The sequence below is a fragment of the Pongo pygmaeus genome, chromosome X (genome assembly GCF_028885625.2).
Source record: "Pongo pygmaeus isolate AG05252 chromosome X, NHGRI_mPonPyg2-v2.0_pri, whole genome shotgun sequence".
Classification (NCBI taxonomy): domain Eukaryota; kingdom Metazoa; phylum Chordata; class Mammalia; order Primates; family Hominidae; genus Pongo; species Pongo pygmaeus.
This window is the reverse complement of record NC_072396.2, coordinates 101,034,134-101,062,115: the sequence shown is the minus strand read 5'-3', so window position 1 is coordinate 101,062,115 and position 27,982 is coordinate 101,034,134. Positions and strand designations below refer to the sequence as shown.

The 27,982-nt window shown below is 36.1% G+C and overlaps 1 protein-coding gene across 5 annotated transcripts in view; it reads right to left on the bottom strand.

Moving 5' to 3' along the window:
• DIAPH2 (diaphanous related formin 2) overlaps positions 1-27,982 on the bottom strand; it is a 908,418-nt gene that overhangs the window by 486,443 nt on the left and 393,993 nt on the right. For all 5 annotated transcript variants that reach the window (XM_054470847.2, XM_054470849.2, XM_054470850.2 and 2 more), the window contains 2 exons: positions 24,587-24,688; positions 22,373-22,467 (listed from right to left, as the gene is read on the bottom strand). In XM_054470847.2, coding sequence (XP_054326822.1) covers positions 22,373-22,467; positions 24,587-24,688 — 197 coding nt within the window. The remainder of the gene's footprint in view (positions 1-22,372; positions 22,468-24,586; positions 24,689-27,982) is intronic.

The window sequence follows — 27,982 nt, the reverse complement described above, 5'->3', positions numbered from 1 at the left end:
CCAAAATTTGACCTAAAAATGAACTACAATAAATTCTGAATAAAAGATCATATAAGAATAAATCGTATTCCAAAACTGAGTAAACTTCTGGGACTTAAACATATAGAATAATTTTCTTTTTTTTTTTTGGAGACAAGTCTCGCTCTGTCGCCCAGGCTGGAGTGCAGTGGCGCGATCTCGGCTCACTGCAAGCTCCGCCTCCCGCCATTCTCCTGCCTCAGCCTCCCAAGTAGCTGGGATTACAGGCGCCCGCCACCATGCCGGGCTAACTTTTTGTCTTCTTAGTAGAGACGGGGTTTCACCGTGTTTAGAATAATTTTTAAGCTTTATTTTCAGTCACAATAATTAGTCAATCTAAACTAAAAACAGAAAAATACTATGTAGAATTTGCTTATGTACAATAATACTAAAAAAGAAAGTATCAACTCTACTATTCATAATTTTTCAAAACCTGGAATAATCTTCAATCTTATAAATTACACCTGGCTTATACAACATCTCCCATTATCTACAATGTCTATATTTAAGTACACAATACATTCCTACTTTTAATGGAGAATCAAGCAAAAGTGATGAAGTCTGATGCATGCTCAAATTTGATGATTCTTATGAATTGAATGTTTGTGTCCCTCCAAAATCCTTATGCTGAAATCTAATCCTCAATGTGATTATCCTTAAAGGCAGTGCCTTTGAGGGGCAATTAGGTCATAAGAGTGGAGCCCTCACGAATATGATTAGTTCCCTCTTAAGAAGAGGCCAGAGGCCGGGCGCAGTGGTTCATGCCTGTAATCCCAGCACTTTGGGAGGCCGAGGCAGGCGGATCACCCGAGGTCAGGAGTTCGAGACCAGCCTGACCAACATGGAGAAACCCCATCTCTACTAAAAATACAAAAATTAGCCAGGCGTGGTGGCACATGCCTGTAATCCCAGCTACTAGTCATAAAGGAATGAAGTTTTGACATGTCATAACATAGATAACAATAAGTGTAAATATTTCACTTAGTAAAACAAAATAGATACAAAAGAACAAATATTGTATGATTCCACTGATATGAAGTATTAACAATAGGCAAATTTTTAGAGACAAAAAGTAGAATTGAGGTTACCGGAAGCTGGGGGTAGACGGGTATGGGGAGTTATTGCTTAATAGGTTTAGAGTTTCTGTTTGGGATGATGACAAACTTCTAGAAATAGTGGTAATGGTTGTACAACAACATAAATGTAATGAATGCTTCTTTATTATACATGTAAAAAGGGTAAAATGGTTAGTTTTATGTTACATATTTTTCCACAATGAAAAGATAACTAGGGTAGGGTACACACAACATAAGTCTCATGGAAAACAACTGTACTATACCCCCACTATAAGTACCCTTTGTTTTCCCCATTTATCTCTTCCCTCCTCCCACTCAATTTTGCCTTTCCATTAAACTCTGAGCCTGCAATGGCACCTATCATCTAATTAATGAGACCCAAGTTTTAAAATATCACACCCTTTGACTAAAATATAAATATGGATATAACCACATATATGAATACTGAAATGAAATCAAGGGAATCCATTATTTTGCTCCATTAGTATTATTTTCTCTTATAGAATAAGAAGGTAAGTAAATACCAAGGTATTATTTCCATTTTTTCAAATATTTTTGATGCATGGAAATTACTCAATTGTTTTTAAAAATTGTTTCTATTGATGTTTTTTTTTTTGTGAAGTATGTATGTTATTAAGAAAAACAAAGACTCAGTTTGGTAACTTGAATAATTTTCACCACAGTGAAACTAAATTAGAAAGATTAAGGTAATTAAAATCATTTAAAATCAATTCTGCATATTTAAAAATCTCCACCTCAATTTTAAGCTGTAACTGTGAAAATAAGTACTGTGGAATGAATCAAGCCTAAAATAAAATTTTAGCTTGGAATGTGAAACTTTTGTTATTTTATTTTTCTCCTAGCTATAGGTAACCTGTTATTTTCAGAATGAAGGCGCCACAGTGGGAGGTGACATATCTTTTCTCTATTTAGCTGTATGAAATATTTAACACATTTAGTGGCCTTGGATGTATTCTGACTCTGAATATCATCTTATGAGTTATAAGCTTATATAACTGCCACTGTTTAGTAGGCTGTACTTGCAAATTAGAATAAAACTCACTCTCAAATGTGCGGCAGATGCAGACTACTACGATAGTACATATTGCTCTTATGAGTCACCTACCTGTAGGATCTCATGTTGCAAGTGGTCCTTGTAGTCAATGCCTAAACATATCTGATTTTTTATATATGTACCTACTAAACTTTGTAGACAAAGATGTAGTATAAGGTTGGATAGTAGTATTTTTTCATTCTCATAAATTCCTAAATAAAAGAGGAAGGAAGATAATACAGAGGAGAGAGAGATGTAATGGTATTCATTTACCTCCACTTCACCTACTCATCAAAAGCATACCAACAGAGAATATGGAAAAAAGGCAGGGGTTCAAGGCACAGCTTGACACTGATATACAGAGTCCTAGGAATCAGCCTGAAGTCTGTTTGTGTAGTGGACTAAGGGGGCTCCCAGGAAAGAAATTTTCTAAAGGAAGAGAAGTCAAGCAGCAAGCAGACAGGATTAGTCCAGTGAGAAAACCTGCAATTTGGAAAGAGTTAGGGTGATTCTGAGTGCACTGTAGTTGTTTTTTGGATGTGATTCCAGGCCCAGACTATTCATCCCCAACGTGGTCAGATGTCTGAGTACTGTGGAAAGGAGAACTGTGTGAAGAGCACTGCTTTGGTACTCCTCTAATCAAGTACATTTAAAAAGGAAAGCAAGGAAAAAAAATACATGTTCCCATACTTTGCCAAAGAACACCCCACACCCTTGGCACCTAGAAGACTTCAATACACCACCAGCTGTGCCCTGTGGGAAACTCCTCCCCTCTTCCCACACACAGTTGTCCCCAGGGGAGAGGATCAAAACAAGAACCCACAGTTGCCACATGGAAGCTGGCAAAATTAATTCAAAGAATGTGTAAGCTACTTCCTGAGACCTCTAGAAACATCTAACGTTGAGACTTTTGATAAGAATCAGGGTCCTGCAACAGCAGCTATGAGCAAGAGCAAGAAAAATACAGGTGAAGTGACATAGATCAGGCTAGGCAATAAAACTGTAAAATTCATATTGCCCCAAAACTCTGTACTTAAAAAAAATTAAAACAGCTTTTGAATTTAATGCTTCCCTGATACTACAATTGCTTCTGTTCTCTGAATAAACTGCAAAGGTGAGTTAATAGTCGAAGACTACCCTCTATGCTCGCTATAAGTGAAAAACTGTTCATAGTAGTAAAGTCTAGAAGTGATAAATTTTTAAGTACAACAGATTCTTACAAACTGTGAGTTGATAGGCAAATATCCTGGGAAGTTTCAAGGCACAAGCCCTTCAATTTCTCCGCCACCACCCCCCTCCCCACCCCACCCGCTGCTGCTTACTACTGTGCATATTTTTTTTTCAAATATTTCAGGATTTGTGTTTAAAAGATCAATTCTGGATAAGTATGAAGGTTTCATCCTAGAAAATGTCAATGAACTGAAGTTCACAAAGAAAACAGCAAAAGAGAAAGCAGCAACTATGTCACTGATTGAGCAGAGAGTTTTCTTCATCTTTTACGCATCACAAATTTACATTCTGATGACTGTCAGTGTTAAGTGAAGGAAGTTCTACGAATAGACCACACGCTTTTAACTACTTTTTACATTTCTGCAATTATTCTGTAATACTTCCAAAATTTTATTTCCTTTAAATGTTAATTGAACACTTAAAGGTTAGTTAAGTAAAGGTATTGAACCATAATGCCCTTTCCTTCTTGCCAAAACATAACCTTTCTTTTTTGTCTTCTATCTCATTAAGTCACTTTACTAGTAGAAGAACCGCATTAGGTTCATTTTGATTAAGACTATCATTTTCCACATAAATGGGTTGGGGCCAATATTTCTTTATAAAAAATATATTTATATATATAATATATATATGTAATGTCTTACTTTAACTTATGTTGACAATTGTGTATTTTTAAAAATCCAGATAAGAAACATTCTCCTTGGCCAGGCGCAGTGGCTCACGCCTTTAATCCCAGCACTTTGGGAGGCCAAGGCGGGTGGATAACGAGGTCAGGAGATCGAGATCATCCTGGCTAACACGGTGAAACCCCGTCTCTACTAAAAATACAAAAAATTAGCTGGGCACGGTGGCGGGAGCCTGTAGTCCCAGCTAATCGGGAGGCTGAGGCAGGAGAATGGCGTGAACCCGGAAGGCAGAGCTTGCAGTGAGCCAAGATAGCGCCACTGCACTCCAGCCTGGGTGGAAGAGCGAGACTCCATCTCAAAAAAAAAAAAAAAAGAAACATTATTTCCCTAAAAGTCCCTTGGCTAAATCTCTATCATCATAACACACCTTTTCCCCATTTTGCTTGGTCAGAAAACACAATTCCTTATCCATGTTTTTCAGAACTTTCTTAAGGTATATGGCTTAAATCACTGTGTATGTGTTTACTGTGCTTAAATCATGTGTTCTTTTACTTTTCTTCAAATTAAATGACAGTTTCATGCCAGTACTTGGTTCTATACTTATTTTCTGTTTTATTCATCCATTCTGCCAATATATACTGGATGTCTACCGTGTGACTACCACCACATTAACCTCTGGAGATTCTGCCCTCATAAAGATGACAGGGCCAAAAGGGCTGTGTATGTTCTTGTTTACACAATGGAACACAATCAACATATGACTGAGTAATTTGTCTTCCATTTGATCCAAAATCTATTTTCTGTCAGGTGGTGATGGTACAATCTTCTCCTTTTGATATAAAATTCCTAACATTTCCAAAACTCTTACATTTGACTCCAAGAATCGACATACATACTGAAGTATGTTAAAATGCTGATTACCACTAAAGCATTTGGGGGTGGAGCATTTCAATCCCTCAACATGCAGTCACTATTTTCAAAAACACATTAGTTAATAAAATAACACACAAGCATTGAAAATTGATGAGAAAATTCCTGACCTTGAAGTAACAAGTGTGTCTTACAAATAATCGGGGATTTAAAGGTTTCCTATCTAATCTTTAATCTAGCCCAGGCAGAGAAACATATCCTAAAGAAATGATTTGAAACTCTGACATTTAACATTCAGATTATACTCAGTTCCCTAGAAGGCGCATTGACTTTCCCATGATCAATATCACCTCACTGCTGATAATGCCAAATGAACATCTCCAGCCCTGACTACTCTTAGGCATCCTCAAGCTCCATGTTTCTAACCGTCATTCCCACCCAGATGTCCCATCATTTACTCAAATTGAACAAATCCAAAGGAGAACTCATCCTCACTCTGACCCATCCCTACACCTTATCAGCGTCTCCTAATGGCTTCATTCTGCCAACAGAACTGGCATCCTTTTTGTCTTCTGAGCTTTCAAACTGGCAATTACCTTTCAGTCACACTTCTGACAATTTTTCCTAAAAAAAATCTCTTTCAGGTTCAACCCTTCCTTTCCATTCCACAGCCAAAAATCTGGGCTAGGGAAATTACATGGTAGCTAAACATTTCCTAATTTAAATTCAGTCAAATTATTCAAGGGGTTCTAGCCCTGTGCTAAGTAGATCAGTGAAGATCACAGATATATTTCCTACTATAATAGAAAAAATAGTGATTATATGTAAAAAATTCTACTCCCACTAATGTCATGATCCTATTTGCAAAATACATGTATTGCTTTCTACATAATTTACGATTTACAGTATAAAGGACAATTATGAAAAGTACTCCTTTGATGCTAATTACCTTTTATTTTGTTTATGTCCTATTTTGTACTCTAAAATAAAAATTATAAACCATATTAAACATAAAAAGTTCTATTAAGCATTAAACAGTAGGACATATAGAATAAATTAATGACTATGAGTATTGAATAGCAGCATCCAAAGTATGTATGCCCATGTCTAAATGTAATGATAGCAACAGGAGGCAGCCAAATGCTTAGGCAGACAGGGATGGGTACCCGGTGAAACCCCAATTCCCCAACTCCAGGCTGAAGACAGTTTAAAGCTTGAAAGCCAAGCTGCAAATTAAATCCTTGGGCAGGATTGAGAACTTGTCTTTCTGTTTGGTGTGCTTTCCTCTGATTGATCCCCATCCTTCACCTATTTTACATATACCTACCCTTTCCTAACTGGTTTACTGGTTTTCTTCTTCCCTCCCTCCCTCCCACTCTCTCTCTCTTCCTTCCTTCCTTCCTTCCTTTCTTTCTTTCTTTTTCTTTTTTTCACAGTCTCACTCTGTTGCCCAGGCTGGAGTGCAGTAGCACAATCACTACCTACAGCAGTCTCAACCTCCTGGGCTCAAACGATCCTCCCAACTCAGCCTCCCGAGCAGTTGGGACTACAGGCTTATGCCACCAGGCCTGGCTGATTTTTAAAAAACTCTTTACAGAGACAGGGTGTCACTATGTTGCCCAGGCTGGTCTCAAACTCCTGGGCTCAAGCAATTCTCCTGCCTCCACCTCCCAAGGTACTGGGATTATAGGTGTAAGCCACTGTGCCTAGCCTAGAATAGATTTTTAACAGACAAAATAGGTTGACAGATATATGATACCCTATTAATGCTATATTCTGCTTTCATTAGATATCATCTTATCATGGCCATGACAAACTGCCACAAACCAATGCTAGGATTCATTATTATAAAATAGTACATGCAGATGCTTCCAAAGCTGAATTCTATCCTCACATTCAAGACCCCATCACTACAGCACCAAGGAAATCACTTCAATTAGCTCAAAATATTTATAATAGAAAATGCCATACATGATGATCGGCTATCATTATTTAGTTCTCTGTTTTCATTTAAGTACTAAAGGTGCCTGTATCGAAAACAAAGTATAAGTTATCCATTAGACTAAAGAAATACAAAGTCAAAATGGAGCATCCATAATACCCTGGACATTTTGACACATCTGGCATCTATGTCAAGCTAACACTTTTTTCTTTAAGCAGAAACAACGCTTGTCACCTGTAGAACTTTAAATACACTAACCTGAACATAGTGGCAGATTATCAATATCTAATGTTTCTCTCAACTTCCCAATAAAAGAGTCATAGAGATACTTTAGAATAGACTTCTGCTTCCAGCAATATAGCTGATTAGTTACCCAGAGGGACTGTCAATTTACAGAACACCTAAAATGCTGAATAGACTTCTTTAAAAATATCTTCAGATGAAAAGCTAACTTGGCAAGACATTTTTAAAAAGTTCTCATTACTCACCCCCCAAACTCCCCAATGGGAAAAAAAAAATAAAAAGAAAGCACTAATCCAGACACATAACCAGACACTGAAGTCCAAGACTATCGTAGGAACATCTACCAAACTCTACTGGTCTAGAGTTTTACAGAACCCCAAAAGGTAATACCTCCAGAAAAGGGGTTATTTTGGAGAAAAAACAAAGCCCACCTACAGAAGAAAACAGTAAAGAATTGTGTCTGGTTTTGCCTTGACTCTGGGATTGGAGATAAGGGCCTTCTCTGCTGGAAACTTCTAACCACAAGGCAACACCCCTGCCCTCCACCATGCAAGTTTTGGGTTAGAATTTAAACTACCTAGTTGTAAAAATATATGCTGATAATTTATATTTAAAGTGATTATTCTTTGGTAGTACTCCTAGGTAGAATAGAAAGATTACCTCCCAGGGAATGTCAATTTAGACTACAGCTCAGTTAACAACTGAACCCAGAATACGGTGAAATAATCTCTTCATAGTGCTGAGAAAAAATAATTGACAAGCTAGAATTATATACCCAGTGAAAATATATTTTCAGAACAAGGGTGAAAAAAAATAATCAGAGAAACAAAAGCAGTGTTTGCTATGACCAGAATCTCACTAAAAGTCTTTCAGAAAGACTCGTTTCAGTTCCAGCTATTAGGGAGTCTGAGGTAGGGGACTGCTTGAGTCCAGGAGATTGAGACAAGCCTGGGCAACATAGAAAGACCCCCATTGTTAAAATAACTTTTAAAAATTTGCTGGTCATGGTAGTAAGCTTGTATTCCCAGCTGCTCGGGAAGCCAAGGTGAGAAGATCTCAGAAGACTGACGCTGCAGTGACCTAGGATTGGACCACTGCACTCCAGGCTAGGCAACTGAGTGAGACCCTGTCTCTAAAAATAATTATAATAAATTAAAATAAAATAAACAGACTTGTTTCGGGGAGAAGTAAAATGATCCTAGAAGGAAGTTTTGTCATATAAGAAGAAAGGTATACAAAAAAGTTAAATATGTGAGTAAATCTAAGTGGGGAACAGGAGGTGGAAAGCAGGGAGTTGTGGGGTTGCTGAGATAGGAGAATCGCTTGAGCCTGGGAGGTCAAGGCTGCAGTGAGCCAAGATTGCGCCACTGCACTCCAGCCCGGGCAACAGAGCGAATATCCTGTCTCAAAACAAAAACAAAGGAAAAAACTAAATAACATATATTTTAGGGGCACATCCATGTATGGCAAAAGAAAGACATGGGGTTGATAAGCCTCAGATTCAGAATAGTGGTTTCTTCTGGGGAGAAGGGTAAACAATGGCTTCACAGTAATGGTAACATGCGTACCCACGGTTACATTTTATTAATACTATGCTTTGAACTGTACACATACAGCCTAAATATTAGAGCCATATCTCAAATGACCCTTTTCTTAATCTTAATTTAACCTTCTGTTCTCAGATAGTCTTTGATTGCTCTGGGAGAGTTTACATTGTTGCCTTAAAATTTTACAATTTGGGACTTAGCCTTCCTTTAATCTGATCCAATTCAATATGGATTTCTTTTGATGAGCCATTCAGGGACATTTTTCAGCTGGTCACCATCATCTAGATACTGACCCTTCACTTTTGTAATGTACAGACACACTCTTGGGTTTGCGGTTTGCTTTGGCTTTTTGGGGACCCTTTCCAAACATCCCATACATTTTCACAAAGAGAATCATCAACTGAGTTTAGAAAGAATGAGATCAGGGGGACAGGGAACTGGAGAGGCGGTGAGCCCCGGGGCACGTGGGCATTAGGCCCGGGCATGGCGGGCAGCGGTGGCCTGGGGGTTTCCTAGGGGAGCCCCCTTCTCCAGCCCACTGCCCCGGAGCTCTTTCTCAAAAAAAAAAAAAAAAAAAAAAAAGGGATCAGAGACAATCAGAGGATCACGAACAATTCTTACTCTTAGTCATTCATTTGTACCATGAACTGAGGGGAGCTAGTCAAGTAGAAATCAAAGAAATCCCACAACAAATTACAAATCTAGTTTTGTTTGAAATATTTTCCCCTTGAAGCAGTATTCAAATTATCTATACATATAACCTATATAAGTGTATTTGGCTTGGGACACAGTTTCTAACAGATATAAAGCAAATAACAGTCTTCACTCCAATGCTTAAGAATTGATTATTTTCGGGCTGGGCACGGTGGCTCACGCCTGTAATCCCAGCACTTTGGGAGGCCGAAGCGGGAGGATCACAAGGTCAGGAGTTCGAGACCATCCTGCCGAACACGGTGAAACCCCATCTCTACTAAAAATACAAAAAAATTAGCCGGGCATGGTGGCGGGCACCTGTAGTCCCAGCTACTCAGGAGGCTGAGGCAGGAGAATGGCGTGAACCCAGGAGGCAGAGCTTGCACTGAGCCGAGATGGCACCACTGCACTCCAGCCTGGGCAACAGAGCAAGACTCCGTCTCCAAAAAAAAAAATAATAATAATGGATTATTTTCCCAACTAGCAATATGTGTTCATGTTTATTTATAAACATTCATCAGGCAAACTCTACCACCACTCTACCATCAAATGAAATGCAACGAGATAGATCATATGGAAAGATGATCCAGAACATATGCCACATTCCATAAAAATAAAATGATTAATTAACATATATGACAATATATGGTGACCCAATACATTTGTTTTCCAATGACTGGCTTTATGTTGGTTGAGCAGAGTTTATCCTGGCTTTATTCAGATGTAGTCCCACTCTAAGCAGTCACTTCTATATGACTGCTTACTGTGCCACCAACTAGTTACTCATCCTCTGAAAGTCCACCCTCTTGATGACATTTAACCTGTTGGCTCTTCTGAGGAGACTTGGCCCTAAGATCAGATAAGACCATGCTTTCAGGATCTAAGGAGGATGCCTAACATTCCCAAGCTCTCCTTTAGGGAAGCTCAACTCTTCTCTAGACCTGTGACACCTCCGGTCCAAAGGGGAAGCGCAACTTCACATGAGAAGCATACTGTTTTAGCATCTGTTATCTTTGTAATACTTCAAATCTTCCTCATGGATTTAGGGCAGCCAAAAACAAAGCTTCCCTATTTACGATGCTACTCATCACTGACAGAAAATCTCTTCATCTGGAAGTAGTCACGCTTTTATTTTTAAAATTATATACAACATGGAACCTACATAAACAGAACCAAGTGGCTGTTCTGTTTGGATCTAGTGTACCGAACACACTGACTGCATGCACTTAGGCTAATGAAGACCATCAGTATTCTCTTGGGTGAACCAAAGCCCCCAAAATAGGCAGCTGAAACCTGGGAAACTGTGTAGATGAGGATAGGTTTCATCTCTCAATGCACAAGAAATTTCAAAGTCATCTATGACAGAAATATTTAGAACTGGTAGAAACACGAAGCATTAATCAAAACCTTATGTAAACATTTATTTGATATTGTATGGAATTTTTATGTTTACTTTCATGAAAACCTTTTATTCAATAAAGGACATTGGGTGGTTCTTATAATTCTCAGAAATCTTTGAGAGATAAAACAGCACTAAATATTCAAGAAAGGGAAATCTGTAAATCTGAAAGTCAGTTTAACATAGAGTGCTCACCCATTCAATATAGCCCTGTAGAGGGGACTAGCCTAACAGGCTCAAAATATCTAATTGAAAATATCACCAAATCACATGATATAACATTATCATATAAAGAAAACTCTGTATCATGCATCTGATTCAAAAACAAGTAAAAAGAATGACCAATACAAAGAATGCTTATGATACAGCTCAGAATGTCTGCATCATATGCAAAGATCTTTTTCAAAAACCACTTCAAAAGACTATGAATAACACAGTAGAAATGAGCAGATGAAGAATGGAGAGAATGTTCAGTCTAGTTTACAGAATAGGGAGTATTTCCAAGAGAAAGTAGGTTTTAAGTCATATTTTAAAAGATAAAAAAGACACCTAAAGGATGGAAGGACAGGTGCAAAGGCATGGAGAAGAGCAAATGTAAGTAATGCACAGATTATTCAAAATCAAGACTCTGAGAAACTCTCCAATTTCTAGAGATCCATTGCAGCATTTAAAAACAGAAGAAAACAGGTGGCAATCATTGCAATCACTTCTTAAGAACGAAAATGAATTGATGGAGGAAAAAGAACGCCTAGTTGAATCAAGTAATGTGATGTGCTAGACTGGAGGAAGTCTAGAGACAAAGACCAACCAGAAAACGATAGTAGTCTAGTCCTATGGGCATGGGAGGTGAGAGTAAAAAATCTTCAATCAGTAAGAATGCATGATGAGCTGGGATCAAAGAAGAGAGAGGGGATGAAAAAAATTCCAGGAGATAAGAAATATAGGCCTTCATTTGGGGGAAGGATGAAGACTATGAGTTCTTTTTGGGATACTCTTTCAAGTAATAGTTGAATGTTTAAGTGTTAATTCTCTTTAGATAAATGGCCAGAAAGAGTGACAGGTTACAGCTAAATAAATGTCTAAGATACTCATCTCTACGTGTGTTCAATTTGTGTAGTATTTTATAGTTTGTAAGGGTTTTTAACATATGCTCATATTTAATTTGTATAATAACCAATTTTTATAAGTATACATTTCCCCCCTTCTAAAGGCAAAAAATATATGGCTAAAAGAAGAAAAGTGACTTGCCCAAGGTCATATAGAGAATACAGGACTGAAACCCAAAAGAATTTTTTTTCCACTACACTGAGTGGCATTTTAAGTATAAACCACCGAAGAGTAGAAACTCCAAAGAGACGATGTAGCAATTAGTCATAGCACTCAAGGAAGAAAAGCAGACACCTTCTTTGCTTTTCCCAAGAAGCAACTAATTTTTCAACACTATTCAGCTATATACACTGAAGAAAAATTATGAAATGAAGGCCAAAATATGCACTCTTATTTTTCTCACAAAGCTGAAAGACTTCATTAAATGGTTCTGTCACTCTGAATCCTTCATATGGGATAAAATAAATGATGGTCTTATTAGTAATTGAACTACCCTTTCATTTTACTAAAATGCTGCTTATTAATGCAGAAATGGAATCCAATGCCCCTTATACTCTATTAAGTAAAATTAAGTCTTTATTTTTTGGCACCTAATTATATATTTCACAACACAAACAATAATGAATGTCAATGAAGACATTTATAATGTCATCTAATACTGGAAGAAGATGTTTCAAGGGATAATTTAATTTCTACTCTGACTTCCAATGACAGAGACTGCACTAAGTGTTTTTAATTAGTAAACTTTCTGTTACTACTTTTTATTGCTGTCCAGCAGTAAACTCCCCAACCCGCTCGCCTACCTGCATACCACAGCAAGGAAAAACAGGTCAAACAATGGGCTTTAAAAAAATCAATAAATTGAGCATCTTATGAACCAAGTTGTGATCCCAGATTGACTATGTGATGTAAACCTCTCTGAGCCTTGGTTTCTCCTCCCGTGAAATAAGGGAAATGAATAATTTATAAAGCTTACTTTAGTTTTAATTTTGGTGGCCTCTGATTCTATGATAGAGATACAAAAGCAAATAATTTTTAATTGACAAACAAAAAAAGATATATATTTATGGTGTACAAAATGATGTTTTGATATATGTATACACTGTGGAATGACTAAATCAAGCTAATTAACATATCCATTATTTCACAAACTTAATTTTTTGTGATGAGAACATTTAAAATAGACCTTAGCAATTTTCAAAGCTGCAATACACTGTTATTAACTATCATCACCATGTTCTAAAACAAATTTCCTGAACTATTCCTCCTATCTGAAATTTCATATTCTTTGATCAATATCTCCCAATCCCCACTCCCACCTCTAGTCCCTGGGTAACCACCACTCTACTCTGTGCTTCTATGAGTTTGACTTTTTTAGGTTCTATATACTGTATAAATGAGATCACACAGCATATGTCTTTCCATGTCTGCCTTATGTCACTTAGCACAATGTCCTGCAGGTTCAAAGATTTCCTTCTTTTTAAAGGGTGAATAGTGTTCCAACGTGTACATACTATGAATTTGAACACAATGTGTATAAGGCTGAAGGGAATGGTCACACCTTAGTAAGTACTTCATAGATGAAAGGTTCCACAATTTGAAGAGAAGAAAAAAAAAAGATATTTTAAGCATTCCATCAGGTAGAATTCTCCCTATCATATTGGCTTTCACCCATATGCTTTCTAGACATTCCTAGGAGGGAATCCTGCTTACGGTCTTTCCTGTAAAGTGATACCTCTATAGGTTACTCCCATCTAACAACTCTCCCCTTTGCCTGCTGTCATATACTAATCCCTTTCTCCCACTTCTGATCAACTGAAAACACTCTTGAAGCCACATTTTAGCACTGCCATCTAGCTTTGTTAGTCCCCAAGTATTTATTATATTTTTCAATTCTTTATTAGAACAAATACTCAAAGTTGATATTAAATCCTAACTAGTTATTCTGAATGGGTCACACCATTCCTGATTAATTATTTAATATGACAAATTCTTGGCCGGGCGCGGTGGCTCACGCCTGTAATCCCAGCACTTTGGGAGGCCGAGGCATGTGGATCACCTGAGGTCAGGAGTTCGAGACCAGCCTGGCTAACATGGCGAAACCCCATCTCTACTAAAAATACAAAAATTAGCCGGACGGTGGTCTGTAGCCCCAGCTACTCAGGAGGCTGAGGAAGGAGAATCGCTTGAGCCCAGAAGGCAGAGGTTGCAGTGAGCTAAGATTGTGCTGCTGCACTCCAGCGTGGGCAACTAAATGAGGCTCCATCTCAAAAAAACAAACAAACAAACAAAAATTATTCTACTGCCAAACCTTCAGAAAAGGTCATGTTTTTACTTTTTAGGTACTTCGTTTTCTACAAAATGTTTTCTAGCAATACTCAAACTAAACAAACACAATTTCATTCATATTAGATATTGATAATTTTATATAGCTATGATTTCAAATATTCTCATATATTCTAAATGATTCTAAATATAGAATATATGATTCTAATATCACTCAGTATACTAAAATAAAACAAAATCTAAACAAAAAATATGCAAATACAAAAACACCAGGTTCCTAAAACATTTTCAGATCACTTGCCTTAAGGACCTCAAATTATGATAGCCTCATCTCAGTTTTTAATAATAATACCAACACTGACAGCTAAATTTTACAACACCAAAGACATGAATAATTTACAGTAATATAAATCCAACAACACATTAAAGCTGTTGGAAACAATTCATGGATAAACTTTTGTTTCATTTAAGTGGAATATTTAAAAATCTATAGAATATGTATAAATATTAAAAGGTTTTGATGGCATTCTGGAGTCCTCATTCTCACCTACTGCAGTTCCCCCAAAGCAGCTCTTGCTTTAACATTCCTTTGATTTCTTTATCTAGAGGCCCCTTACTAGTTTATTGTCATTCAATTACATTTGTCTACTCTGAAGACTACGTTTCTCTTGTCAGCATGCAAATGAACTAAAATACAACATAAAGCATGAAAAATAAAGATCAAAGGGGTTAAAGTGAGGTTTCTGAATAGTCCCCTCAAAAATAGTACACTACTCCTGGACACTTCCTTTGTCCCTATTTGATATCTCTATTTCTGGGATTCAGACAGTACAGAGAAAGGAAGAAGCCCCAGGAGAATTATCACCCTGCTGATAATTCTTTCCATTAACATAGAAAACTGAGGGCTGACTATTCAATTGTAAGTTTTGAAGGAAAATATTTCAAAATACCAATTGTAACTGTACTGTTCCTACTCACTGGAAAAGACATTTTTTGTGTGCCTGTCATGTAACCAGCAATGTGCTAGGGGACTTTTTCATGTGTTATTTAATTTGATCCGTTCAATAAACTTACTAGCTATTTAAAAGATAAAAGAAAACGGACTCAGAGAGGTTAGGTAACTTTCTCCCATTCATATGGCTGGTGAGTGGCAGAGCTGGGATTCAGACCCAGCTCTCTTCACTTCAGAGAAGTCGTTACCATGATATTATTTGATTTATCTAAATGATATATTTAAAAAAAACAAAAATAAATAAGTTTTTAAAAATGGTGTAAAGTGAATTGCTCAGCACTATTAAACTATAAATGTAAATACTATGTGGTAAAGGAAAAAAAAAAGCCTATTCACACTGATAATGATTGCCTGTATCCACAGGTGGAAAATAATTATGACCTGTACTTTAAGCAACGCTTGACTAGTGGTATTTGCAATGTAACGGGAATGCATTCTGTCAGAATCAGAGCTTAACATGAGTACTTTCCATTCCTGGGATATAGAATTTGTAAGTGTATGGTATCATTTTGTTTGGACCTATACTAATTAAATGTCCAAAACCTGTCATGAAGTTTTCAGTAGAGACAGGGTTTCACTGTGTTAGCCAGGATGGTCTCGATCTCCTGACTTCGTGATCCGCTCACCTCAGCCTCCCAAAGTGCTGGGATTACAGGCATGAGCCACCGCGCCTGGACATTTTTTTTTTTTTTTCTTTTTTTGGAGATGGAGTTTCCCTCTTGTTGCCCAGGCTGGAGTGTAATGGCACGATCTTGGCTCACTGCAACCCTCTGCCTCCCGGGTTCAAGCGATTCTCCTGCCTCAGCCTCCTGAGTAGCTGGGATTACAGGCGTGCACCACCATGCCTAGCTAATTTTTGTATTAGTAGAGACGGGGTTTCACCATGTTGGCCAGGCTGGTGTCAAACTCCTTGACCTCATGTGATCCACCCGCTTCGGCCTCCCTAAGTGCTGGGATTACAGGCGTGAGCCACCATGCCCGGCCATAGGCTCAATTTTTTATATTTTAAAAACATTTTGCACAATCCAATTAGTACAAGAAAAAATTAATTATTTAAAGCTACCTTTTCTTTCTCTGTGAACAACAACACAGCTGGTGATGGTGACAAATGAAAATACTGGCATTAATCAATAACAGACATAAAGAGAATAAAAATAAGCAGCAATAACATTTGCTTGGAATATGTATAATTAATAGACTGAAAGTAGCAACCAAGGGTCAAAGGAAACTTTAATAAAAGAAAAAAACAAAAAAAAATTTTTTAATCACCTAACTAAGAGCAAAAGATGCAAAAGAAGAGCAGCTCATAGATGAAAGAATTTTCAGACTGCAAAAGCATGCCATAATTATTCCACTATGATGAGAAATAAGAAAGAAATGTTTTATGATTGTTACTGTCATTGCTACTGTTTCATTTTCCCTAAAGAATTATGAAAATGAACATGGTGAATACAAGTTGTTATTTAAGAGAAAAATGTTTTCGAATTCTACAATACTAATGCCATTATAGCCTTAATTGATATACTTGTAGTCTTCTAAAGTCATCAACCCTCGTAAAGTGCATGCACACATGCAGACTCATAAGCCTGCATAAAATACAGATGGTCGATAGCCACGTAAATAGATCAATGATTACAAAGATGGATTGAGGAGACAAAAACGAGCTCTACTATTACACATGCATGAACTTCCTGACTATAAGAATAATTATACTCTACAACTGGTTAATTGAGGGAAGTTGAAGAATCTTTTTTCCCTGCAGAATCAATAGATATCCATCTATGTTTGATGACTTAGGTGTAGCATTGCCTGGAATCAGGGGAATGGACTGGATGATCTTCGTGTCATTCTGATTATTCTGTCGGTATCCAATAATAAGTTATATAGATCATATAATCTGTTTTGAGATAAAAATCACATTTGGGAAAACATAATCATGTGGCAATCTATAAATACCACACATTGAGTACAGTGCTGGTTACTCAAATGGGCTTCAGAAAAGTAAAACAGCCAATACACGTAGAAATTATTGGTGGGGCGGGGGAGGGGGATTGTGGGGGATAGAAGCAAGCTGGCATATTCCCATGTATGCATTGTAGAGAAACATCTATGGAGGTATTTCTGTAGTTTCCAGGTATGGAGGCATCCAGGAGCTGTATTTCACCTTAGGTATTATTAAGGAAAATTAAGGTCTTTCATCAAAGAAAGAATTTACTTAGGATGGAAGGAAGAAAAGAAGGGAGGGAGGAGAGGAGGAAGGGAGGGAGGGAAGAAGGGAATGAGGAAGGGAATGAAAGAATGTAAGAGAAAGTAGCAGGAAGAGAGGAAGGAAGGAGGGAGAGAAGGAAGAAAGGAAGGAAGGAAATGTCAAAAACAAAACAAACAAACAAAAAAAACAATACAAGTGGAAGAAGAATAATAGATAGGACACCAGACAGTTGCACGCCCAGTAGGAATGCAGATGTCCCTTATAAGGGAGACAGAGACCAAAATACCATGAATAAACAGAACAGTTGCTTGAGGAATACAGGTGTCTGGTATATAGTGTAGATTGTTTCAAGAAAAAACTATAGAAAAATAACTATTTAAACTAAATAAGTCATTATAATCTGACATATCGAAGGAAATATCTCTTCTCCCAATCTCATTCTCTTATTCATCACTCCTTAAAAGCCTCTTGTGTTGGCTTTGATTATACACTATAGCATCCTGGCCATCTCTCTGATATGCTGACTCCTTTTGCTCTGATTTCTCTAATAGCTCCCATCCCCTTGACATGTATAGTCCCCAGATATGCAGTCCTTAACTTTCCATTTGTTACTTTTTTCATGAGGAAACTTAAGAACTCCATTGGTCCTGATAGTCTAACAATCACTTCTTTGTAAATGACTCCAAAAATCCTTATTTTCAGTCTCAGCCTCATTCTGACCTCCAATACATTTTCCAATGTAATGTTTTTTGTAAAATTTTTCTCCCTTGCCCTGAAAGTATTTTCTCCCCTACCCGATTTGCCTCTTTGTGTCAGGGCTACAACCATTATCTCTACCACCAGGATTTTTCAATTAATCATTTTTTTAAAATTCCTTATTTATCCAAATTCCCTTTTCTCCTACTTCTGAAATATTCAGGGCTTTATTACACCTTATGCTTGAAACTGCAATGATGTCCCTTATGCTTGAAACTGCAATGATCTCCCTATGTCAAGTCTCTTTACATCAAGCCATCTGATATACTGCAGCTAAGAGTACCTTTCCTAAGCACACAATTTGACCACGACCAAACTCAATAGCTCAGCATTCATGTTGTCTACCAGGGATCAAAACTTCTGGTGTATATAGGGGTTAGGAATGAGTCAGAGTAAGTAAAATGCAATAGGGAGTGGTGGCACCTGTGGCAAACTGGAGAGTGTGTGACATTAAAATTCCACTGATTAGGCACTAGAAAGGCCAAATAAAACAGAAGGGAGGGAGAGAAAGTGAGAGGTAGAGAGCGTGAACGCCTGTGAGTCACCAATTTGCTATCTGTGTGCCTCTAAAATATGACCACCACCAAGCTACTAATCTTTTATGTGCTCTTTCTCATTGCTACCCTATATGACGGCTTATCTATACCAGAAAAATAAAGACATTATCCTTTATATACCTCAAGCCTTTGGCCACCATTCTCTTATCCTAGCCCTCTCTAACTGAATCCTACTAGTGTTTCAAAGTCTAGAACACTTCTTCCAGGAAGACTACCTTAACCACAGCCCACCCTAACCTACAGTTCACCTTCTGTGCACCTCTATATCAGGATAAAATAAAATAAATAGGATTATATAAAATACCAATTACATTTAAATAGTTATCAACATATTTACCAAAATAGTGATATAATGATAGAAGTGCTGGATTAAAGCATTAAAAATAATTTCTAGTCACAGCTCTAATAAGTACTGTAATTTTGAAGCATTAATGACTGTAACAGTATTTTAAGATCTCTGCCACAACTATAATGTGATATGAAAATATTTATTATTTCTATTAGTGAAAAACTTAGAGGTACTGTTAATACTACTTTGGTCTGTTGCCTACACTCTTAAATAATATGCTAAATATTAATTAGAAGATAATGAAAATAAACATGTAATATTCTTCACATACAAGTTCAGGACCCCCTGAATTATCTCCATGGGTCCCCAAAGAGGGCTATGAACTCCAGGTTACCAACCTATGCTTTATCATATCTTCACAAATTATTCTGCAGTAATAATATACTATCTTTTATGTTGATCATCTTTTTTTCACATATTCCTTAAGAATATAAGTATAAACTCCCTACCTAGAATCATTTGCATGCACTAAGGATCTCAAATAGAACATACTTTTATTTTTCCCTTCACACATGCATCACTTTTTTCAAACCGCTCGTTTCATTACTCTGTCAATGCTCTATACGTGTGTCTATACATATTTCTGTTTTACCACTGATATACTAAAAAGCACTGACTGATTGGTCTTAGATTTTTCTCTCAATAGATCAAATTCAATTATACTGAAACAAATTTTGAAGGCTAGAATAATGATTCTAAAAGTCACCAAAATTTAGTACACGTTATTTGACAGTAACTCATAATTACATATATTAAAAACTCCTCAACAACCTCAGGATATGGTGTACTTTTAAATGTTTCTACGTGCTACTGCAAGTATTTTAGGCCATTTCAATTTTCCCCACATAGAGAACTCATTTTCTAGCTTAAATTTAGATATTTTGAAGTAAAATGAAAACTGATATTTATTAATAACCTTCAACTTGGAGCTGGATCTTGCTGATTAAATAAAAGTTTTTCTGCTTTTTATTTTTTATTTTATTTTATTTTTTAAGTAAGACAATTCTCCTGCCAACTAACCAAATTCTATTAGTCGTCTGCCCAGCAAGAGCCTATTGACCCATACTGGAAGAGAAAATACTACTACTGTTAATTCAAGTTCTGGGAAGTGATGTATCCTTAATTGTTGTTTGTTGTTTTTGTTGCTATGAGGAGACAACCATGCTACATGAGCAAAAAACTATAATTATGCATGGATGGAGTTTAGCACTGTAATCAAATAGAACTTAAAACAAAGTTAATCTGATGATACACATTTAATGCCATGCATTATCGATGTGCTACATGGTAATTAGACATAAATGGTAAACAGCTCAAATGAATGGCAAATTGATGTTACTTTTCCATCACTGAAACAAATGTTCTGGAATTGGGGGTAGAAAAAGGTGCTAGTGATTACAGTCTTTTCTCCTGACAGAGGGAAGCCATCTCTCTTGGGGACTAGAAAATCATGTAATTATTTCTACCCAGGAGCATCCATCCTCCTTACCAGAAGATACTCAGACATTTGATTTGTCTAGATAAAAGCAATACTAACCTTAATAACTCAGGTGAGTTACTCACCACTTAGGCCCTACACCCGTACCCAAGTAGCACAATTCCAATTATGTATATTATACTACATGTTAAACTGTTTTCTTCCCACAAGCAAAACTAAGAAAATGGGTTTTGATCAAACAGGGTAAGGATTGAGAAGAAACTTTAGAGTGTCTGGTACTGAGAAGGAAAGCAAGTTGGCTTTAAAAAAGTCCTCAGCAAACAGAAGGCATAAAATTGGTGGGCAAAGCAGGACATGGGTAAAATGTACCGATACATGAAAAAGATAAAGGGATAAAGGCTTAGAAAAGGGAATGGAGGTCTAAAAACAAGGAAGAGATGACATAGGTCATCTTATTAACACCTTAGTCCTATTTTTAAAAATCATGCCTAGATTTAAGACATATATATGAGGTAAACTTTAATGTAAGCCTACAATCGAAAATAGAGGAGCTTCCACAGAGACATCACTTGCTCAAATTATATACGCAGGTTCTCTGAGATTTAGAGAGTTTGCAGGGAATATGGCAAAATTGTTAAAGTTATAGCATAAGCTATTTAACTATTTGATGTTTTTGTTTTGTTTCATTTTTTTGAGACAGAGTCTCGCTCTGTCGCCAGGCTGGAGTGCAGTGGCACGGTCTCGGCTCAGTGCATTCTCCACCTCCCATGTTCAAGTGATTCTCCTGCCTCAGCCTCCTGAGTAGCTGGGATTACAGATGTGCACCACCACACTCAGCTAATTTTTCTGTATTTTGAGTAGAGACGGGGTTTCACCATGTTGGCCAGGATGGCCTTGATCTCCTGACCTTGTGATCTGCCCACCTCAGCCTCCCACAGTGCTGGGCTTACAGGCATGAGTCACCACGCCCGGCCCTATTTGATGTTTTCTAAAACTCAAAACCAATTCATGGCTCAAAAACAAAAAACAACAAAATAAAGAAAAACAGAAAAAACTATAATGACTACACCCTTCCACAAAAATCTTTACAGTTAATCCTTTCACAAATTAAACCAGACAGGGCCAGACATACCAAGAATTCAAATAATGTGTTAGAGCTGTATAGTCCTTTATTATACAAAGCACTTTATTTGGTTAAAACCTCACAATGACCCTGTAATTTCAAATGAGAAAATAGAGGTTTAGAAAGATTAAACAGTTTGTTCATGGAAGGCAGAATAATATAACGGCTTTAGAGTCAAGATAGACATTGTTTTGAATCCTAGTTCTGGTACTTTGCCACTTACACCACTTACAAGCTTTGTGAAATTGGGCAATGTCTCTAAACCTCAGTTTCCTTATTTGTAAAATGAGAATAATAGTGCTTATCTCATAGGATTACTGTAGGATTCAATGAAATAAAAAATACAGAAAGTGCTGGACATAATCAGCAATACAGGTTATGTACCCAAACAGAGTTGGGTAAAAGTTAGATACTCAACTTAACAATGGGTATGTTAAATACCCACTAATTTTTGGCAAGCTATTTAACCTCTTGACCCCTCAGCTTTTTCACCCATAAAATGGTAAGAACAATATATGCTTAAGGCAGCCATTTTGGTGACGAAGTACATGTAATTGTATGTACAGTGAATAATGGACAATGATATGTCTATATATGCATATGCTTATACTGAAACAGATATATAGCTTATAAGTGGCAGACAGAATTAGAACCTAGATTTTCTGTACTGAGTCCTCTTACTATCAACACAGCTAGATATTCCTGATTTTATTAAACTACTCAATGTCTTTTTAAAAATCTAATTATAGAAGAGAATTTTCTTACAACTCCATTGAGAAGAAAATAGTCCCAAAAAATCTGTGAAAATGAATTTCAAAAGGAAAATATCCAAGTTACCTGAATTAAAGCCTCACTCAGCATGTCTTCATTAACCTCCAGAATAATGTTTCTTATCTCTTCATATGGCATGCGATATGATCCCAGAAAGATGGCTAAAATAAAATTTGATTTTATTAAAAGCAGAACAGCATCAACATGTTAAAGTCGTAATAAATGTCTGATTTTCATTTCATAGACTCAAAATACGAAATTTGTCACTAATACTAATATACAGAATTATGAACAAACAAAAGTTGTTCCATTTGATGGACTACTCACTCTATCCATCTAGACAAAATGGCCTATTTTCTCGGGCTCTAATGTTTATAGCTAGTGCATATTTACACACAAAATAAAATTCCTACTAATAGCACTCATGACTACATGCTTATGCCTTTTAGATTAGGATGATAACACAAAATGACCCATGAAAACTTAAGAGATTTTATTTCAAGTTGACCTTTTTATTCAATGAAGAATTTAGTGTGGAGATTGTCAGATGCATCTAACACAGTATTTCTCAGGAAAGACAATAAAATAACCAAATAAAAAATCATATCCATCTACTCTGCAATTCTCCCACATAAGAAAAAAATTAAAGTGCCTAAATCATCAGTGTGCTCTGCATTCCTGCTTATATTCCTGTGGTACATTATTACTTACTTTATATATTGACTCACAATTTCCCCTGCCAACTTTTTCTTAAACGGAAATCTGTCATATCATATTAGAATAATTCAGCAAATTAAACCTAGAATAGCTAACAATTATTCAGAAGGTACTTGCAACATGTTCCATTAAACATATTTTTTAAAGAACACAGATGTGTTCTTATCACCAGAACTTGAACATTTCTTTTTTCTTTTTTTTCTTTTTTTGAGACAGAGTTTCATTCTTGTTGCCCAGCCTGTAGTGCAATGGTGCGATCTCGGCTCACTGCAAACTTTGTCTCCCAGGTTCAAGCGATTCTCGTGCCTCAGCCTCCCAAGTAGCTGGGATTACAGGCATGCGCCACCACGCCCGGCTAATTTTGTATTTTTAGTAGAGGCGGGGTTTCACCATGTTGTCCAGGCTGGTCTTGAATTCCTGACCTCAGGTGATCCACCTGCCTCGGCCTCCCAAAGTGCTGGGATTGTAGGTGTGAGCCACCGCACCCGGCACCCAGAACTTCTAAGAATTTTTTTTTTTTTTCATGAAAAGGTCTATATGCCTTCAGCCATACCAAAAGAAAACAAAATCCTCACTCTATAGGCAAATGATTACCTTATACATAAGACCAAATGAGATCTCCACAATCTAAAAGAATAATGTTGACAGAAATCAACCAGCAATTGAGATCCTACTGTGTTTTAAAGAAAAGTACTGAATGTCAACTTTGAAAATGTACTATCAAATAAGCAATGTACGCATTCACAACAGCTACTGGTAAACTGCTTCTCTGACAGCAACTTTCTACTGACATGAGAATGATGTTTTGTTTATTGTAATGATTCCCTATACCACATTCCTTAACAAAATAAACTCCCATGGTATTACTTTGTGCAATTAGAAATGCTTGATGTGTGGAAATTTCTGATGCATAGTGTTTTAGTATCAGCAAAATCTAAACACAGTCTACTGTAGTGACAGAACAAAAATTCTGATTTCAAGATAGAGGGAAGAGTATGTTAAAACTTAAAGGCTTACATAAATGAAGATGGGTTTAACTGTCCATCTGCTTTAGAAAAAGTATACTTAATGGCTGACTGGTTTGTTAAAGGCTTCAAGGTTCACTAACCAGTTTTTAAATGGAGTTAAGGTTAACGATTTAAGTAGCCCACATCACGATTACTTCAGACATAAAGGAATAGCAGTAGAAGGATTTGTCTAATGTAACTAGTGAATACTCTAAAACTATCAATCCCAGCTCTAGACAGAAGGAAAAAAAAAAATCACTTTTTGTCAATTCTGCCTTATGTTTCACTATGTCCTCTAACAGTCTTTTATTATCATTACTTTCCAAATCTTTACCATTCCCAAGTTTCATCTGGCCTGACAGAGGCTGAATTAGAATTTTCTCCATACTGGCTAAGTGAGAAAAAGGCAACCAAATCATGTTTACACAGAATTTTGTTTCTAGAAGATGCTAAATATGCCTGTTTAAAAAGGTTACAACTTTCATTAAATACATTAAACAGCTCCCACCCCTCTCACCATTACCTACACCAATCCTACGAAGAAAATATTACATACACAGATTCTGAGCCGTTTTGGGATCCAAAATTCTCAGTTCTTTCACTTTCTTCTTTGTAGGCACAGTCTTCTTTTCTTCTAATGCTTCTGCATTCTTTTGAACTGAAAGAAAAAATGTTGATTCATAAACAATAAGGGTACTAATCCAAGTACATGGAATAACATTAGTAAGGCATATTAACTACATTAATAAAGCTCATTCTGAAATTAATAAATGTGTTTATTTCATTAGTTCAAGGAAGAGGATAAACATAAAAATACAGAGTTGTTTAGAGTTTTCACCACAAATTAAATATCAGCACTTAAGCAGAAAAGATAAGCCAAATAGAACCAAAAATCAATTGCTCCTTCTTACCTAATATGCAACATTAATTACTCCTTTACCAGGTACCTACAGCAGTACTGGAATTAAATATATAGTACAACCTCACTAATCTGAACTAATTGAGGGAAAAGGAAGACATGCATTTCTCTCAAAATATGCTAAAATTTAAACAATTCAGTGAAATTGCTTTAAAGCACCTAAGGTAAGTTTAACTGCTAAACAGGTTGCCATATAAAAATTCCTGCTGAGACTGTTTTGAAGAATAGTTATGAACCATTTGCAATTTGTACAACAGTAGCACCATTTGCATACATGTAATTAAACAGACTCAGCAATGTGATCTTTTGAGTAATTTAGCTTTGTATCCCTCACTATTTGAAAAATACTATTTGCTTCCTTAGAACAGAAGATTTACTTTGCTTTCTTTAGAAGGTAACAGTAGAATTAAAAACAGTTTAAAGGACCGAAAGGGTAAGGAGTAGCAGTGCCAAGGAGTGGCTTTAGCCTTCCATAACCTCCATCAGCCAACTCCCCAAGTAGGCCAGCCCAAAAAAACAATGTGGCTGTCTGCTATGAAAATAAAGCATTAAGTTAAATCCCCAAACCCCTCTGGTATAGAAATTTTATAGCTACCATTGTATTCAAGTGTTGGCAGTTTACCTTTTCCAATGTCAAAACAGGGTTGTAAGTAATGGGGCCATCAGAAAATAAGAGAAAAGTAAAGCCAGTACTTTTTCAGTCAAGTAGAGTATGTATTAGGTCCTTGCCCCCAAATTCATGCTGCTAAATTACATCACTGGTTCATATATGACCATAATCATGCTGCTGCTTTATCAATGTTAAAAAGATAACTTCATTTTGAGGCAATAATGATATTATTTTAATTCATCTAATCTTTGCTAAAAAGACCACAAATGCATTGTTGATTTTCTTTTTTAGAGAAAAAGCAACATAAAACCACAGTACACTTTTACTTAGGCAATATGTTCATAGATGTTACCATCGTGGAAGCAACATTCTATAGAATTCATCAAAATATTGGAAGTCCGTTAAGACTTCCTTTGTTTTAATGGTACAAAATACAGAAAAATTAAATGAGCATACTACAGAAATACCAGATATTAATAAAATAAATTACCTGGATAACTAAACTCCTAACAGTGCTAAATTTTACCAGACTGGCCAATCTAAAGTTATGTGCAGTCTAAGGAGAATGGATAATTATACTTAAAAATTATGATCTTATGAGACATGGCAAGCAGTTTGCCATGTGGATTCAACACAATAGTCATTGCTACTACTGGAAGAAAAGTGACTTTTAATGTATTTCTCTTAAAATATATTAAAAGAATATATTTTATGTTGATATTTATCTGTATATATTTCTAAATATGTTTTAAAATATATTAAAACATATCTCAAATATTCTTCAAAGGATCTTTCTAAGAGCATAGAGTCTTTCGTATGCAATAATCAACATTTTAATTTATTCTAATTGTCAAGCCAATTCCAGCTTAAGACAACCGTATACAAGAAAATGACAGTCCAATAGTCATTCCCTTTGTCTATAAAATGTGAAATATCTGAATCATATTGAAATTACTTCTAGAATCATTCACTAACTTGAACCCAGTCAAGGAAATAGTCAAGAAAATTTTCCTAATCTCTCAATATGCCTTAAAATTCACTATGGGAGACTAATTAGCCAAGTACATATAAGAAAAAACATGTTGTGCCATGAAGGACCTATAAAGATGGTTCTGCAAACTAACAGGATCCTGACTAACCCAGGAATAGATAATGCTCATTTAATGACTTTATATTTTTGCATTTTTTAATTAAAATATGGTCTAGCCTCTCCCCTTTTCAAGTGAACAAATTGTTTAAAATTAAGATTAGATGCCCTAAATATCTATAGTTCATAGTTTTCTTTCTTGAATCTCAACATATTTTCCTTGTGTTATACAACTTGGCTTAAATCCTGGGTTCGAAAAGTGATAAGAATTCCATGAGTGGGCACTGCTTTTCTGAGAATCACTAGAGAAAAACAAGTTTAAAACAGTTCTCTAACTAGACAGGCTTTCAAAACTAATCATATTTTTGCCATGATAAATAATTACAGACCAGTGGCTATTATTGCCTTTGGCCTTCTTGTTTTAAAAGCATTCCTTAGGGATCATGACCACAGGCTTAGATAAATAGAGAATTCAAAGAACAGCAATGAGACATCAAATATCCCTATAGTGTTCAACACATCATATGTTAAAAACTGCCTGCTTTCATAGTGACCTCAAAATGTCACTTATCCTAGGATACTTTTATTCTGTATGTTTCTAATGGTTACAAAACATTAAATAAATAGCAATTCTATAATTATTTGAAGTTACTTGGATGAAACTAAAAAGTTTTTTTAAGTTTCGATACAAAAACTTCATGAATTGATTTTATCATCAATTGCCCTATGGTCCTCAGGTTCATAATGAGGCCTACAGTCAAACGTGACCTTCCCTGTACAAATGAAAAAACATATTGCAAATGGGTTTGAATCCAATATATTGAATTAATTTGAGTGTTTAAATTGGCACTGCTAATAGAATAATAATGAAACATTATAAAATACTGTCTGTAGGAAGATAATCCTAATAATGAAGACATTTATATTATTATTAAAGATACATTAATATCAAGATACTCATTATCTAAGATAAAATGCCCACTGAGTATTCTTATATTTCCTTTAATACATGGATTTTTACAAGCAATTGTACTATAAATGTATTCCTTTACAACTGAGAAATGCTCATCAGCATAAATAAAGTAAACATGGTTATATTCTTTCCCCAATTTAATATAGGCAATGTTCAGGAATCTCCTATTAATTTCTGATATCCCAGTGGATACACAGAACATGTGACAAGATATTACAATTTGTAGCAAGTATTAAGATATTTTAAATAGGTAACATTGGATGATTTACATAGTGATAACTAACCATGAATCATAGTAAAATTTGTATAACTACTTTATCTTAAAATTTCAGTGAGAAAGACTGATTTCTATAGCCAGAATCA